Consider the following 18,703-nt stretch of genomic DNA (forward strand, 5'->3'; position numbering starts at 1 on the left):
CAGGAAGAAGTGCTGTTGCAAATACTTTTATTTTTTACTTAGTGTTCAACCTACACATTGCCTACCTTTCCTTTTTGCTCTTGCACGTGGCACAGGAAGATTTTAGAAGACATAGCATTCATCTAGCAGCCTTCTGCCAGAGCCACTCGTTCTCCCTTCTAACCATAGCTCAGAGATATAAACAGGGCTTCCTAACTCGGAGCATCTCTGCATGTTGGGGCAGCTACTTCTCTCCAAATTTGACAAGTTTTCTTTCCAAATCAATGGCTCCATCTTCATTCCCTCTTTATATTTGGAAAAGCTTCCTGCAAGCTTCAGTTTTTGCTCCTGAACTAAACTTCAGCCATGTCTGTATAGACTCGAATTTGCATCCAATGTTTCCCTCTGCAACCAAGAAAAAAAGTTTAATTAGTCCTTCATACATAATTTATGGATAGAAAAGCTTTCACCTATGCCAGAAGCTGTTCTCTCTCCTTGTAGGTATCTCTGCCACTACAAATCATCTTCAAGCAATTAAAAATTGTGACGAGACTTCAACAGCTTGAATATAAAATTTCACAATAATGAATAAAAAACACAGAGTAAAATATATACACTGGGCACATATTGTCCTTGAATAGACCTTTACTCGGAGCTTCCTGCTTTCTGCTCCACTAATGAGTATAGAGGGCAAGGGGAGGGGGGGGAGACAGACTTTGATTTTTTTTTTTTTTTAGATAAGACTAGTTGATTCCTTATGCCACTTTTTAGAACTGACATGGTTATGTTCATTTATTTTGCTGTAAGAGAAACTTACCTATTGTGTTTTTTCAGTTTATTGAATTTTCATAATTGATATAGCCTACAGGCATAGAGAACAATGTAAATTGAGTAATTATAGTTGTTTGATACAGCTCATCCTTCAGAGTCATTTTTTCCCCTTATGCAGGTATATGACTTCTTCTCAGAAATGAGCAAACCTACTGTAACTAAAGCCATTTGGTTTCTAACCTGGCCTTTGAAAAACCTCAGCACGCCCTGACCCCAAAATGTAACTTGTCCCAATAAAAATGTAAAATGCCGTACATCTCCTACTAGAGTACTTAGAAGTTGTCCTCATCAGTGTGGTCCTCCCCTGCTCCTTTCTCCCCTGTGCAGGGGGAGGGCTGGCCTTGTAGAAGAGCGGCTTTTCATCTTTTTCTTCCCAGGTGACCTTATGCTCCAACACTGTGCAGAAATATGAGCTGGCCCTGGTGGTGGACGTGGAGGGCATTGGGGAAGAAGTGCTGGCACTCCTAATTACAGCCAGGTATCATGCTCACCTACTTTCTATCTTCCTGAGTCTCCCCTGAGCTGCCAATATGGGCTGTCTCTCCAAGAGGCAGCATACCTGCATTCGGTTCCCACTGCATTTGTTCTGCTTTCCTGGGAAGCGAAGTTGGATCTGATATTCAAATGACAAAGCTTTAAAACAGCAAACTGCACCTTTGGTGGAGATAAGAGAAGGGATGTGTGTGTTTTGCAGCATTAAGAATAATGGTGCTTTTGGGGGATCCCTGGATGGCTCAGTGATTGAGCGCCTGCCTTGGGCCCAGGGCGTGATCCTGGAGTCCCGGAATCGAGTCCCACATCGGGCTCCCTGCATGGAGCCTGCTTCACCCTCTGCCTGTGTCTCTGCCTCTCTCTCTCTCTCTCTCTCTCTCACGAATAAATAAATAAATAAATCTTAAAAAAAAAAAAGGAATAATGGTGCTTTTGAATGGTCTGACTTTCCAACTATATAACCTAAAAAGGCTTTACCAGGAAGATGTGAACAGTTGCTGCTTTTTATTTTTATCTTTAAATATAATACTCCAGGGTTATGCCCAGAAAGAGCAGTGCTCACAGTCCTGCAGTGGGAGATCCATCTAGCAAGAAATTTCTTCTTCGGGAGATTGTTACTATGACTTAATGCTGGCTACAGGTAGACCACCCAAATGGGGGCCTCTAACCACACTCCTCAGAACCATCCCCACCTTCCCTGTGTTTTAATAGAGGCAGCAGTTGTCTCTGGGGCCAGGTGAAGATCCTGGCTCTGCCATTTGTTGAGTGTGTCTCCTTGACTAAGTTACTGTCTTTCCAAGGGTGGAGCATGACACCACTGATGATAGTGATCCTAAGTAAATAATAAAATCATGGGCCATACTTTGGCCAAAGCAAACAGGTGTCCAGGTCTGAGACTTTAAGGGGAATGTATGAAAATGCCATTTTTGTGAAATTACTTAGTAAAAACCTGATAACATGTCCATCCCTGGAGTTTAGGTCTCATGAATTTCAGAAGCTGTATTGTAAAGGATTTGAAGGTCGAGGCTTGTGCTATGCTTGTGCTATGCTTGTGCTATGGTCTACTTAGTGTTCCTTCCAAAGACCTAATTGATTATTTTGTTTGCTTAAAAACAGCAAAAACTAGGCAGCCTGGATGGCTCAGCAGTTTAGCGCCACCTTCAGCCCAGGGCGTGATCCTGGAGACCCGGGATCGAGTCCCACGTCAGGCTCCCTGCATGGAGCCTGCTTCTCCCTCTGCCTGTGTCTCTGCCTCTCTCTCTCTCATGAATGAATAATAAAATCTTAAAAAAAAAACAGCAAAAACTTTCATCTAGTCCTTTCTATTCCCAGATTTACCTTTTTGTCTAGTCTTGCATTTCATTTCTTTTCTGGTTGGATTTATTCTGACACTTTCCCCCTCGGAGCCCTCTTTCCCTGCAGGTATCAGTAGGAAACTCTGAATTTTTTTTTAAAAAAGGGTCTTAAGCAGCTATGAGTTTCCTACCATGTTTTTTTCTGTGACCCAAGTCAAATACTGTAAGTCCTATCAGCCACAGTATTTCAGGTAGTAAATGATTAGCTTTATGAAAGTCATCAGGTCAACTGGCAACTCCATTCTAGCTGAAAATGAACACCCATCCCATGCTAAACCTCAAACTTTGGGTTAACAAGACTCTCTTTCATGTCATCATTTTTGGTGTAATCTGTAGAAACTGCTTGAAGACCCTCAACAAAAGAATTGGCTTTTAGAACTTTCAGAGAGCCAGCAGTGACAGCTTGCTGTGCCCTCTACCACAGGTTAATCATCTCTCACTGACTGAGCTCTTGCTCAGTGCTATGGGCACTGTGCTGTGCTATTCATTCTCATCACCCACCCACCCCCATATTTCCCACAATACTCTTAGAGTTCATTATGCTAATGTCAGTCCCTAGAATTACCTTCATTTTACCTCTGAGCAAAATGGGACTCAGGAAGGGAAAGCAACTTGCTCAGGCTTGTCCTTGTTAAGGTCAGCATTTGAGCCTGGCCCTGATTCAGACGCCAGTACTCCTCACCGTGGCATTGTATTGTCACAGTGCAGAAAGGCAGGGCAGACTTTGAGATTCAGGCACAAAATAAAACCCAACCTCACACACAGGGCTTCAGCAACCTTCCTTCCCCTACCATAGCCACCGTTGCACTGAGCACCACTGTCAGTGCCAGTCCTGGGCCGAGCAGCCTACTGATCCAAGACAGCTGTTCTGCACAGGAGTTAGAATTATTACCATAATTTAGGTGGTACAAACTGGTAGCTAGTCCTTGCGGGACTGTGACTGGTTCAAAGTGTCACAGCTCATTAGGATGCCATGCGGGTGGTGTTGGTCCTATTTAACTTGGAAACAAATCCACTAACCTAAGGAACTTGCACTGTGGAGGCCCCTTGGCAAAATAAGGCCAAATATGAAAAACAATGGAAATGTTATTCATTACCCATGGAAGTCTGCTGTATAAGGAGTCCTGGTTCTAGCCCTTTTTTTGATTAAAAAGTGGTGACTGGGGGCGAAGGAATGGGGATGACAGGAGAGAAGATTTGAAAATGATTAATGTAGTTGTTAGAGAAAAACTTTGTGACAGTGACAAATGAGTTTAACTTGGGACTCTGTGTTCTCCGTATGTAAACAAGCTCTCTGTCCTTTTGAATTCTTTAATGGGCTCCTTCCTTTGAGCAGATGTATTGTACCTAACATCCACATGGTTAACACAGAGGTGGACTTCGGGCACTGCTTCCTCAAGTACCCTTATAAGAAAACGGTCCAGCTTGTCAATCATGATGACCTCCCAGGATGCTATGAGGTCCTGCCTCAGGTGAGTATATTATCCTTTTCCAGTGTTGCTTTTTCTTCGGTTGGATTTTCTCGATGAGAAAGAGAAATCCTTCCAAGGAACCATATTTCTGAACACATGATCTCTGTAATTCTGATTTTTTTAACCCTGGGATAATCTGGGCATGGAGTCGTAAAGCCACAGCTGGATTTCCACCTCCATGATTATGCAACTACAGGTTTAAACAGTTACTAATTTTCCAGGGAAATTGCCTTTGATAAAGAAAGGAAAGGGTCAATTAAGCCAACATGCAGAAGTTGAACCTGCAAATAATTGCCTATGAGATAATCATTCCTGGGAAATGAGGCAGAGCTAGGAGTTTCCATTTATGGCCATGGCTGTGACTTGAACAGCGTCACTAAGTTATGGTAATGCAATATTTATAAATGGACTTGTTCAACTAGAAGTCTAGAAATACTACAAAAAGAAGAAAAAGAGAACTTGTCTTCTAATGTTTTATGAAATAGATCTGTCCATATACTGCTACACCTAGCTAAGTGGGACACTAAGCAATTAAAGACATTGGATTAAAGGTTCAAAAAAATCTGTACAGACCAAAGTAATGGAAGGTTACTAATGGGATGCAATTTACAAGAATGGATTTGTATTTAAAACCCTATTACTATGTAAGGACAGTACTCTACTAAAAATTCATGAAAAAAAATCAAATGGGGCTTTTATTTTTATTTATTTATTTTTTATGGAGTTTTTATTTGACTACAGGTTCAAAATGAGTTCAAAGACAAGTATGGAGGCTATGGAAACAAGGCAGGTTAGGCTACATCAGAGAAACACAGTGGTCAGCTAAAGACAGTGCCAAATTTTGTCTTCAGATCTTGACATCATGTTTTTTTAGTGGAAACATGAAAAAAAAAAATCGTGTGTGAAGTAACCGGAATGGCAATTGACATTATCTGGAAATCCAAGTTATAGGAGAAGCACAGTGTTTAATCAGGGACAGAAAAGACTTAGCTAGGATGAAATTGCCACCTTTCACTAGTTGAAGGTCTACTACATAAAAGAGGAAATTAGAATTATTCTATGGGCTTCCCTGAGACAAAATCAGAAGCCAAGGGCTGGGTTGACAGGAGACAACTTTTCCAACTTTTAGATGATTGGCAGCATCATTGGAACAGGCTAGCCTTGAGTAGCACATGATCATCTCAAGAACCCAGCAGAGCCTGCCTCTGTGGTGATGAAGGAACTTTTTCTACACAGCTGGGTACCTGTGGGAGAATGGTGAGACACTTGCTTTGAGCACATAATTTAGTGGGGGAGCCAAAAAACTCAGTTATCAAGATGAATTGTGATTTCTGTCACATTTTAAGAAATTAAAATGAATGCTAAATTAAATCAAAATACAAAAATAGTAGATACAGAATCATTATTGCCAATTTTCCCTTTTGGTCTGTGCTCCAGTAAGGCCAGACAGAGCACTGCCATATTGACACACTGAGATTAGGCTAGGCCAGCCCAGGTGTACAAAGACCAAGGGGGGGGGGGGGGGGTGTCTCTGAACAGGCGAAATTTGTATGCTCCATATACTCTGTCTTTCCAGGAGCTGAGGTTTCCCAGAATCACCCAAACTTATTTGGCCATAGGATTTTTAAAGTTTTACTTATTGCTGTTTTTCAGAAAAGCTAGTGGAGTGACTGGGTGGCTCAGTCAGTTAAGTGCCCAACTCTTGATTTCAGCTCAGGTCATGACCTCAGGGTGCTGGGATCAAGCCCTGTGTCAGGCTTCATGCTCAGCAAGGAGTCTGCTTGGGATTCTCTGCCTTTCCTCTGCTTGTATTCTCTCTCTCTCTCTCTCAAATAAAATAAATAAATCTTGGGGCCCCTGGGTGGCTCAGTGATTGAGTGTCTGCCTTCAGCTAAGGTCATGATCCCGGGTTCCTGGGATCGAGTCCTGCATCAGGCTCTCCATAGGGAGCCTGCCTCTCCCTCTGCCTATGTCTCTGCCTCTCTCTCTGTGTCTTTCATAAATAAATAAATAAAATCTCTTTAAAAATAAATAAAATACAATAAATCTTTAAAAGAAAACTAGTAATTGCTGCAGAGCAGCATTTTGAAGAACCTACAGTGGTAAACGCTGGTTAATATTCATTCATTCATCTCCCTATTTTGCCATTTAAAAAATATGTACTGAGCATATATTTTTGGGCCAAGAAATGGGTATGTATTGAGGAGAGGCTCAGGTCATGCCCTAGGGAGTTGACAGTCCATAGAACAGATGGACACATAGATAGTACGCACTGTGGAAGAGGACTGCAGGATGCCCCCTGGGGACAGAGGAAAAGCCCTGGCTCTAGACCCCTAGGGGTACCTGTGGGTATTCAGGATGGATGTGCAGGTCAATTGAAGGGAGAGGCCATTCCGGAAAGAGTAACATAGTGCATAGTGTTGGAAGTAAAAAGCAGTATCCTGAGCTCAGGAAATACCCAGAGCCTCTGTTGATAGAAACACAAAGGGACGAGGTGGTAGGGGATAAAGCTTGAAGGTGTGGAAGGACAGGCCAAGGAATTTGGCCCATGGACTAATTCACATTATCCACTAATTGTGGATAATTTCTGCATCTTGCTGGGTTTGTGCACTTTGGTTTGAGGCCTTATGCACACCCACTTCCCCTTAGCAGAGATGAGGTGCTGATCCCCCTTTACTTGCCTGAATGGTGATACACTCTTAAAGAATCTCCATGGACTCGGGATGACACTTGCTTCCAAATAATCGAATATGATGTTTAGTCCATACCCTGCCAGGGGTTTGCTTATCCATCCGGCTTGTCTCTCCCACCAGGTGCATGAAGACTCGCCTGCTGTGTTACTCACCAGTCCTATGCCCTGTGGAGTCATCCCTCCCCGCAGCACCGCTCACATACCTCTGGCCCTGGAGACCCAGGTCACTGGGGAATATAGATCCATAGTTTACATCTCGATCTTTGGGAGTCCAGACCCCCCTATGGTGAGAGCCAATTTTCTGAATTATAGTTAAAATTGCTGTACTCCTTGCATACTCCATATTTGCATATTTTCTGGTTTTACATTTTCACTCTGCGATAGTAGAATACTAGTGCTGTGTTACCAAAGGAATCTATCTTCAGATCCATCTAAAAGTAGTGGTGTTTTATAACATCTGTCCTTTTTAATTTAAAACATTTTTAATTTGTAAATTTTTTACATTTAAATCTTATTTTTAAATTTTAGAAAAACTTAATTCCAGCATAGCTAACAGTGTTATGTTAATTTCCAGTGTACAATATAGTTATTCAACAAGTCTATATATTACTCAGTACTTAGCAAGGTAAGTGTACTCTGGATCCCCATCACCTATTTCCCCCATCCTCCCAACCACCTCCCCTTTGGTAACCATCCATTTTTTCTATATAGTAGAGTCTCTTCCATATATGCATGAGATCATACGGTATTTGTCTTTCTCTGACTTATTTCACTTAGTATTATACTCTCTAGATCCATCCACATTGTCGCAAATGGCAACATTTCATTCTTTTTGATGGCTGAGTAATATCCCATTGCATATATGCACCACATCTACTTTATCAATAGCATCTGTTCTTAAACTCCTATTAGGAGTTTCTCATACATGCACAGACAGAGGGGGCCAGTCCCCCTTCTAGAACCTCTGAGGGAGAGCATATCTGTGTGTGTAACATCCTCTTCAGTTGTTTGGTGCAAATCTGAGTATCACTCACTTGCTGCATGTGGGCTCTGAGAGTGATTTCAGTGACTTCTCACTGGATCTTTCCCAATACTTTGACTGGAATCATAACCCAAATTAACCTACTAAAGCTGTGAGGGGAAGTAGCCTCTCTCCAAGTGTGGGAAGAGGGAGACGTGGAAAGCTATCCACTGCCTGAGCTGAATCAAAGGATGAATCTTGAATCTTGAAGGAAGTTGCCCAACAGGCTATGAGTCCCTAGACATTTGGTTTACTTGGGAGCTGAGTGATGTGGGCATGTATTTGTTTGAAGTGGTTCTGAATACTTAGAGAGTAGAATAAACCAGGGTTTTGCTTTTATCTCTTCCATGTATGGTGCCATAGATAAGCCACCTGACTTAGAAAGCAGCATCACAAAGGCAAGCCAACTCAAAAGGTGCCACCAGTCCAGGTATCTGCCCTGCACAGATGCTACCCATGAGAAGGTCACTTGCTGAAGGGCCCCCTGCCTCAGGCAGATGCAATGCCTACATGGAGGCACAGGGCTGGGAAGCAGAACAAGGTGGATTTCAGTCCCCAACCTGCATAGTGGACAGCACCATTGTGTTCCTAGTAAAGAAACAGGGTGGGGACTCAATCCAGCCACTTCTGACTTGGAAGTGCCTGTCCTTACCCCCACACTGAGGGTTTTTGAGGCTGGAATGCTCGGTGGCATGCAGAGGACCAGTATTCTGGTTTCCTCGCAATGTACGGGTCGGGTTGAACAGGGAAGCCAATCATCCCTTTTGAGGAGGAATTCCAGGCTGGATTCACGGGCCGTCTCTGTATCCCTCTGACCAGAGGACAGAGAGAAGGAATGACAGTTCTCATAAGCATGCTTTAATGCCCCTTCTCTTTGTAAAAGGGATGGCCAGAAGCTTGTTTCAAGCCCTGCCATTTTCAGCTATTCTTCTCTTCTTTCTCTTGCGTGGAACACAGGTATGTCACCTAAGGAGCATTGGAGAAGGCCCAGTTATCTATGTACATCCCACTCAAGTTGATTTTGGCAATATCTATGTCCTAAAGGACTCCTCAAGGATTCTCAACCTATCTAACCAGTCCTTCATCCCTGCATTGTTTCAGGCACGCATGGTGAGTAGATGGCAGGACCGTCATGTGATGAAAATACTGCTTTGCCTATACCTTATAGGCAGTGGTCCTGTTTTCACAAAATGCCTTTGAGAATGATCCCCAAAAGTAGAGATTTATATGATTTGACTACATTAAACTATGCCATTCTCATCCCTAGTTCCCCTTTATTATAATCCTTCTGTTGACTAAGCAACACAATAAGCATATAGTTTGGTAAACAAGCAAATATAATTTTGAGAAGATGCTTCAAAGATCTTCTTACTGAAGTATACCTAAGCCCAGCCCCCCACCTCCAGAAAATACCTTTTAAATGTCTCTGTAACTGAAAATGCCTTTTTATATTTAATTTGAACCCTTTTGGCCACAAATATGTTGGTATGCTTATTCTAGTTTTATTCTATCATCCTTTTAGCAATATTTTAATGTAGTTTTTTAGGAGATGTATAAAATACAGCAAGATAGTATTTGCCAAAAGTAGAAATTAAACAGCAAAACAAAGATTGATACAAAAATAGATATATAATAATTCTAGAAATGAGTCTGTCTTATATCTATGTATTTTATAATGATATTTAGATCTGCTAGTCTTCTTTTTTTATTATAAATTTATTTTTTATTGGTGTTCAATTTGCCAACATATAGAATAACACCCAGTGCTCATCCCGTCAAGTGCCCACCTCAGTGCCCGTCACCCAGTCACCCCCACCCCCCACCCACCTCCCCTTCCACCACCCCTAGTTCATTTCCCAGAGTTAGGAGTCTTTCATGTTCTGTCTCCCTTTCTGATATTTCCCACTCATTTTTTCTCCTTTCCCCTTTATTCCCTTTCACTATTTTTTATATTCCCCAAATGAATGAGACCATATAATGTTTGTCCTTCTCCAATTGACTTATTTCACTCTCTGCTAGTCTTCTATAAGCTAATTTTTTAGCAGAGATAATACCAATTTTTACAGAAATTAGAAATTTTACATCCCACAATTGAAAATATTTTTGATTTTAGAAAAAGGTTTCTAAGTTTAAATATAAAATTTTCAATAGTATAGTCCTCCTCCTATCCCCAATTATTGATATTTGAACACTAACATTTGGTTTCAGCATTTGTCAGATATTTCTGAAAAATCAATTATTAATTCTCTAAAAGTCACTAATTAGAAGGAACAGGATCATGGTTTTCCACTGACCTGTGGCAGCTCCTTGGAGTCATTGGTCCCAGTTAGCTTTCATTTATCACTACTATTATTCCTTTTTATTATCATTTATTATTAGTTTTTATAAAGGCGGCCATTTCCAGTACAGTCATGGCTCTGTTTAGCATGAGGCTCAGACACTACCCCACCCTTAACCCAGCACCTTGTGGATCTCATGTGGAGAATAATGTTTGATAATATTTAAAGAAAAATCCTACAGAAGGATCTCTGGGTGGCGCAGCGGTTTGGCGCCTGCCTTTGGCCCAGGGCGCGATCCTGGAGACACGGGATCGAATCCCACGTCAGGCTCCCGGTGCATGGAGCCTGCTTCTCCCTCTGCCTGTGTCTCTGCCTCTCTCTCTCTCTCTCTGTGACTATCATAAATAAATAAAAAAATTTTAAAAAATCCTACAGAAAAGACCCCTTGGCTAGTCTTTATTCAATGAGTTAGTTGATGTGTTTGGTGGAAAGCAAGGGGGATTGCCTAGGAAGTATTGCTTCTGGTCCAGTTTTGTGTGTGCAGAGTTCACAGTGGAGGAGGCAGAGAGGCAGCCAAGTTGTTGAGGATGATGAGAGGTGGCCCTGGAGAGTCCTAGTGAATTACAGAGGAGGAGATTGGCAGAAACCACAGGAACACTTAAGTACCAAGATAGTAACCGCCAGCTGGTTCATTCTCAGATAGCTCTAGATTTCACTTTTTATGACACCTTTTTGATACATGTTAAAAACCAGAAAGCAACACCAAGGATCTATTGATTTTGACTAATATAGTTTATATATTGAGTGACCTAGCTGGTTATTAAAATGGGACTTTTTCTTTTCCACAAAGGTTTCATGATGCCATCTTTTGATTCTTTAGTATCATCTTAAATCTGCAAGCTCCAGTTCCAAACAGCCAAATGGGTGATATAAGCAATCCATTGTATATAGTTTTTTTCCCCGCAAATCCTCTCTTGAAAAACTGATGTTTGTTGAGTTGATTGTCCTTCCAGCATAAAAGTGGTTTCAACTGTAATTCTCATGGGTGAAAAGTAAACTCCTTTCATATTTCAGCTGGATTTTTGATGCATATCCTGGTAAATAAATGCTATATATGTTAATATTATAGGAATTGAATGACACTAACTTGGAAATTAACTACAGTGGGATGAAATAGAAATACCATTTACTAAATTTCAAGTTGATGTACAGTGCTGAACCTGCCAACTCATTCTCACAGAAATTACCAGACATTAGGAAAAAGTTTCAAATAATAGTTGCTTTTTTTTCCCCTAACTGAGCCTAGAGCTCAATACCCAGGTTAGCGATGGTCACATATTTGTGGCATTTAATTTCTCACTCAGAAATAAGCAGGGCAACGGCATGTTCTTTGCTTCTTCTATGATTACTAAGAATTCATATATGGAAGTTCTCTTTTCCTGCTGGGTGCCCTGACAGGAGGGTTCATCCTCTCTCCTCTTTTGGCTGTCCATAAATGTCAACTTTCCCAGATGCAGCGCCCATTGTCAGCCGTGTGTCACACTCAACCCTGTGCGTGGCCTGCACATCACAGCAACCACTGTGATTAGATTCTCCCTTGCTTGGCTAGAGATGTGTGTTTGTTATCAGCTGGAGGGTCAGGAGATGGGAAGCTGGAAGCCCACCTTCACCGTGCTGTTGGGAAGATACATGACACTTAGAGTGATTTTTAATTTCTCAGAAATAAATGCTGTACAAAAAAAAAATAGTTAAAAACCCTGAATCTTCTTAGTATAATACAGAGTGAAGAAACAGTGAAGATAATTTTTGTTTGTTTGTTTCAGCAAAGCTTAACATGTCCCGAGTATAAAAAAAAAAAATTTTTTTTTTTTATTAGTAAAAGCAAGGTGTTCTGTGACCTAGAGTAGTAAGTTCTTTGCTTTGGAATGCCTGAAATACCTGCCTCCCCTAAAGGTTCCCTGTGCCTGATTTATTTGGATTTAAACTGAAGGACTCAAAACACTAGAGTAAGTCACCTCCAGTTTGGAGGGTTAAAAATATCAAAATGTAAGAGCAGAGCTGAGAAAAGCCATTTTGGCAAGAGTGTGTGGGCTCTGCTTGTACACACAGCACTCCTGCCTTCTCTCTGGGTGACAGCAGAAATAAGGCAAGAATACAGTAGTCCTCTGGACCCTAGGACCTCAGCACCAGGCTGGAAGATAGATGTCTTCCCTCACTAGGCAGAGAAAGTGCTTTGCCCAGCACTTGTTTGGAAACATCTAGAATCCATTCGACCTAGGGAAACCATTAGCTTGAGAAGTTGCTTCCAGAGGTCAGTGACATCTTGGGACTCAGCTGGCACTAAAGCATTTTTAAAATATTTTATTTAAATTCAATTTGCCAACATATAGTATAACACCCAGTGCTCATCCCATCAAGTGCCCTCCTTAATGCCTGTCACCTAGTCACCCAAACCCCCACCCTCCTCCCCTTCTGCAAACACTTTGTTTGTTTCCCAGAATTAGGAGTCTCTCATGGTTTGTCTTCCTCTCAAATTTTTCCCCACTCAGTTTCCCTCCTTTTCTTTATGGTCCCTTTCACTATTTCTTACATTCCACATATGATTGAAACCATATGATGATTGTCTTTCTCCAATTGACTTATTTCACTCAGCATAATATCCTCCGGTTCCATCCACGTTGAAGTAAATAGTAAATAATCATCCTATCTGATGGCTGAGTAATAGTCCATTGAATATGTATACCACATCTTTTTTATCCATTCAACTGTCAAAGGACATCATGGCTCCTTCTACAGTTTGGCTATTGTAGACATTGCTGCTATGAACATTGAGGTGCAGGTGTCCTGTCATTTCACTACGTCTGTATCTTTGGGGTATATACCGAGTAGTGCCATTGCTGGGTCATAGGGTAGCTCTATTTTCAACTTCTTGAGGAACCTCCACATTGTTTTCCAGAGTGGCTGAACCAGCTTGCATTCCCACCAACAGTGCAAGAGGGTTCCTCTTTCTTTCTTTCTTTCTTTCTTTCTTTCTTTCTTTCTTTCTTTCTTTCTTTCTTTCTCTTTCTTTCTTTCTCTTTCTTTCTTTCTTTCTTTCTTTCTTTCTTTCTTTCTTCTTTTTTTTAAGATTTTCTTTATTTATTCATGAGAGACAGAGACAGAGACATAGACAGAGGGAGAAGCAGGCTCCTCACTGGGAGCCTGATGCGGGACTCGATCCTAGTACCCCGGGATCATGCCCTGAGCCAAAGACAGACACTCAACTGCTGACCCACCCAGGAGTCCCAGGGTTCCCCTTTCTCCACATCTTCACCAACATTTGTTGTTTCCTGTCTTGTTAATTTTAGCCATTCTCTCTGGTGCAAAGTGGTATCTCATTGTGGTTTTGATTTGTATTTCCCTGATGGCAAGTGATGTGGAGCATTATTTTCATGTACTTGTTGACTATGTGTAGGTCTTCTTTGGAGAAATGTCTGTTCATGTCTTCTGCCCATTTCATGACTGGATTGTTTGTTTCTTGGGTGTTGAGTTTGATAAGTTCTTTATAGATCTTGGATATTATCCCTTTATCTGACATGTCATTTGCAAATATCTTCTCCCATTCTGTAAGGTGTCTTTTAGTTTTGTTGACTGTTTCCTTTGCTGTGCAGAAGCTTTTTATCTTGATGAAGTCCCAATAGTTTGTTTTTGCTTTTGTTTCCCTTGCCTTTATAGATGTGTCTTGCAAGAAGTTGCTGTGGACAAGTTCAAAAAGGTTGTTGCCTGTGTTCTCCTCTAAGATTGTGATGGATTCTTGTCTCACATTTAGATCTTTCAACCATTTTGAGTTTACTATTGTGTATGGTATAAGAGAATGCTCCAGTTTCATTCTTCTGCAAGTGGCTGTCCAATTTTCCCAGCACCATTTATTGAAGAGACTGTTTTTTTTGGCAGTGGATATTATTTTCTGCTTTGTTGAAGATGAGTTGACCACAAAGTTGTGGGGCTTGATCCCAAGACCCTGGAATTATGACCTTAGCCAAAGACAGGCACTTAACTGACTGAGCCACTCAGACACCCCTAACGATTCATTTTTTTTTCGATTCATTTTCTATAAAGATTATTTAGATTTAATTTTTTCTAGAAATTTTTCATTTTATCCAAGTGCAAATGTATTGGCACAAAATCAATCCAAATATTTTCATATGATTTTAAAATATTCATATACTAATTTCTACTCTTAGTTTTATCATTTTTTCCTACATTCTTTACAATTATTTTGTTCTTTTTCAAGAAACCTTAATTGGAATGTTTAGCAATATTTTTAAGCAATATTTTTTAATTTTTTTAAGCAATATTTTACATCTTAGTTTAATCATGCATTTAAAGCTTACAAATATTCTTGTTATGCAACATTTTAGCTCCATAACAGTCATTTTTTTAAAGATTTATTTATTTATTTATTTATTTATTTATTTATTTATTTAGACAGAGAGAGAGAGAGAGGCAGAGACATAGGAGGAAGGAGAAGCAGGCTACACGCTGGGAGCCCCATGCGGGACTCGATCCCAGGACTCCAGGATTGCTCCCTGGGCCAAAGGCAGGCGCTAAACCGCTGAGCCACCCAGGGATCCCCCCCATAACAGTCATTTTTATTTGTAATACTTTTTAAAAATAAATATTTGGTAAACTTTACTGTGATTTCCTTTTTAATATGTGAGTTATATATGGGTATATATTTTTAATTCTTTACATTTCCCTTTTTTATGGAGTTTTAATAGATAACTTTTAACTATAATGAAGTTGAAACACATGGTTTGCATGACATGTAGTTTTTGAATTTGTGTTTTGGGAGACATAATTACAGTTGTTTTTTTTTTTTTAAGATTTTATTTGTTTATTTATTTATGAGAGACACACACACACACAGAGGCAGAGACACAGGCAGAGGGAGAAGCAGGCTCCATGCAGGGAGCCTGACGTGGGACTCAATCTCGGATCTCCAGGATCACACCCTGGGCTGAAGGCAGCACTAAATCGCTGAGCCACCCGGGCTGCCCTACAGTTGGTTTTTATAAATATTTCACACAATCTTAAAAAAGAATATAGACTCTCTAGTGATTGAGTGTGACAGATTATCTGTCTATGTGTTTGTGCTAGATCAAGCTTATTGATTATATATTGTTTAAATCTTTTACAGCCTTACTAATTATTTGTATAACACTTTCTGATAGAATTTTATCAAAATAATCCATTTTTGTATTTCTCCCTGTAATTATGTCCATTTTTTATTCATGTATTTCAAAGCTATATTAATAGGTGCATATAAATTCATAACTTACATTTCTCCTTGGTATATTATTCCTTTTTTTAATAATATACTGTGTTTTTTAATCCCTGTATATGCTTTCTAATTTAAATTCTGTTTTGATAGTAATATTGCTACATCAGCTTCCTTTTAGTTATCATTTGCTTGGTATGTCTTTTCATTCCTTTATTTTCAGATTTATGTGTGTGTTAATTTGTTTTGTGTGTCAACTTAAAATCTCTTTTAAGTCGCAGGTGACTGGATTTTTAAAAATCTAATGATAGACTCTGTCTTTTAATTTTCAAGTATATTAGTTTCCTATTGCTGTTGTAACAAATTTATTATCTTATAGTTCTGGAGGACATTAGTCTAAAATGTGTCTGTAAGGCTATATAATTTTTGCAACTCTGAAGAAGAATATAATTCCTTGCTTTTTATAGCTTTTGAAGGCCACCTACATTCCTTGGCTTGTGGGCCCTTCCTCTGTCTTCAAAGCCAACAGTATACCATCTTCCCTACTCCCTGACTTCTGCTTCCATCCTTATATCTCTGACTGTGACCCTCTTGCCTCTTTAATGTAAGGACTTCTGTTACTATATTAGCACTATCCCAGTACCTCAGGATAATCTGTTCATTTCAAAATCTTTAGTCAAATCTGAAAGTCCCCTTTGACATGTCAAGCAACATGTTCACAGATGCCAGGGATTAGACTATGGACATCTTTAAAAAAAAGATTTTATTATTTATTTATTCAGAGAGAGAGAGAGAGAGAGAAAGAGGCAGAGTCACAGGCAGAGGGAGAAGCAGGCTCCATGCAGGGAGTCTGACATGGGACTCAATCCGGGTCTCCAGGATCACACCCCAGGCTGCACGCGGCGCTAAACCACTGTGCCACCGGGGCTGCCCGACCATGGACATCTTTGAAGGCTCATTATTCAACTACCATATCAAGACCTCTTAAAACGTTTTATGATTATTGATGTAGATGAGCTCACTTCTGTCCTATCATTTCCCATATACTGTGCTGGTTTTTTTTTTTTTTTTCATTCTCTATTTCTTTTTCTGCTTTGTATTGATTGATCAATTTTCTCCAAGTCCTACTCCAGCCGCTATTACCTCTCAGGCATTTTTTTCTATACTCATTTGAAAGCTATTGATTTTATTTTATTAAGTAGCTCTATTTACATTGTTAAGAAATAAATAATTTCAGGCAGACAGACGACAGGCAGACGTAAAAGAAATAAATAATTTTTCTCTAACAATAATGAAAGAATCTTGGTCCTCCTCAAGAGTAAGACAAGGACTCCATCACACATTTTTTATCCCTTGGCCTTTCCCCACTTCATAATTTTTTGATTAGTGTGTAGAATGTTGGATCTTCTCTTCTTTGCCACAAAGTTGTTGATTTTTGTCAGTCAGTAATTAACTACTCATTAGTTACCAAAATCATTTGCTGATATTTCTTTATTCTTCTTTATTTTTTTATCTCTCTGCTTCCTTCTTGGTTTCTATTTCTTCTTGCTAAATTATATACTTCTGAATTCTGTTCTAGATAGAGATCTCATAGTTTATGTATATTTGTCTATATCTTGATTTCACCTTCACTCTTGCATGATAGTTTAGCTAAGTATGAAATTCTGTTTGACAGGTTTTTTTTTTCCTTTGAAGCTTGATCTCTGGCATCAATCATTGCTGATAAAATTCCATTGTTAGTCAGATTATTGCTCCTTTATAATTTCTTTTTCTCACAAGGTGCTTTTAAGACTGTATTTTTATTCTTGATTTTTGTAGATTTCTCTTTAAATGCATCAGAAGATTTGACCCTTTTAAATACTGGAAAGTTTTTGCCATTATATCCTCAAATGTTTCTTCTTTGCCAGTACTTGTATTTCTTACTTTGAGAAAAATATACACACACATGCACGCACACACGTTCCAGAGTTCTACATATCTATTTTTATTTCTCATCCATATTTTTCATCTCTTCATCTCTCTGTGCTGCCTCCTCAGTGGTATGCTCCAGTTTATAAATTCTGGCATTGATTTTGGCAAATTTAAAGTTTATCTCGTGTATTTAATTTTTTAGTTTAATTTCAGTGACTATATTTTTCAATTCCAAGATTTGTAATTGATTACTTATAGCCACTATTCTTGATTCATATCTGGTTTTGTTTCATAATTTTTGTTTTACATATATTATCCTACCCTGCCTCTTTGAGGATCTAAGAAACATTTTCTAATCAATTTCTCTTAGGTCTATAGATTGCTTGGGAATAAATTCATTAGCTGATTGTTTGTAGCTGCCCTTCTTAACATTTGAAATTTTAAAAGATAGATTAATCTGGCATGAGGTATATTTTTTTCTCATTCTCAATAGTCTTGCTTCCCTGTCTAATATTTTCTTCATTTGCTGTTGCCCTGAACAACTATCACAAGCCCAGAATCAAGTATTGAGCTTTTTATTTTCCCATGAAGATATTGAAAAAAATCACAGACTAAGTCATTATACTTGACAGTGGTTTGATATGGGCATTTCTACATGACAGTCTGTACTTCACCACCACACTGGCACAAGTGTGTATAGATTATTACCTTGGGAACATCACAGTATTTTTGACTTCTTTCAATCCCGGGAAGCTCTCTTGGCTGGGAACCCTGGCCCTTATCCCTTACTTCCTGCAGAACCTTTTTGGTTTTCATTTTTTTCCCCCTCAAGTTCTCTTTACTGATTTTAAGGCCTAGAGCCCAGGAGATCTGTGGCTTCAGGACCCTCTTATTGCTTCTGTTCCTCTTCTGGTCCATACAGTGTTAATCTTGTTTTTTAGTATAACTATGACTGGTTCTTCCTTGTTTCAAAATTGTGTCTCTTTTTTCCTGTGTGTTAGAGTGAAGGACATGTTTTAAAGCTTGAACTCATTGATTTATAGTCAGTCTTCTTAACTAATTTTTATATTGCTTCATATGCTATCAGTGAGTCTTTACAAAAGGTGATGAATTGTGTCTTCATTTGGCATAAGGGAGCAAAGTTTTTATATCTTTGCTTTAGTATGAAAAATCTAGAAGACAAATTCACAAGAATAGGTAAATGAGAGAATAACATTCTAGTTTATCATGGTGGGCATCTTTCTTTAATACATAAATGTGTCATGTGTTAGCCATTCGTGCTTTTCCTGAGAGACATTCCAAGGAACATATTTAATGACTAGAGGTTATCAATGACAATAATATCAAGAGACTTACAGAAGAAAGGATTGTGCTTGACAGAGAGCTGTGGGCGTCTTACCCTGACTCTCAC

At 39.5% G+C, this 18,703-nt stretch overlaps 1 protein-coding gene across 7 annotated transcripts in view; it reads left to right on the plus strand.

Moving 5' to 3' along the window:
* The window catches only part of HYDIN (HYDIN axonemal central pair apparatus protein), a 383,131-nt gene that overhangs the window by 177,603 nt on the left and 186,825 nt on the right, over positions 1 to 18,703 (plus strand). For all 7 annotated transcript variants that reach the window (XM_072817829.1, XM_072817826.1, XM_072817838.1 and 4 more), the window contains 4 exons: positions 1,188 to 1,288; positions 3,994 to 4,129; positions 6,943 to 7,107; positions 8,800 to 8,952. In XM_072817829.1, the coding sequence (XP_072673930.1) occupies positions 1,188 to 1,288; positions 3,994 to 4,129; positions 6,943 to 7,107; positions 8,800 to 8,952 (555 nt within the window). The remainder of the gene's footprint in view (positions 1 to 1,187; positions 1,289 to 3,993; positions 4,130 to 6,942; positions 7,108 to 8,799; positions 8,953 to 18,703) is intronic.

Source organism: Canis lupus, chromosome 3, assembly GCF_048164855.1.
Source record: "Canis lupus baileyi chromosome 3, mCanLup2.hap1, whole genome shotgun sequence".
NCBI classification, from domain to species: Eukaryota; Metazoa; Chordata; class Mammalia; order Carnivora; family Canidae; genus Canis; species Canis lupus.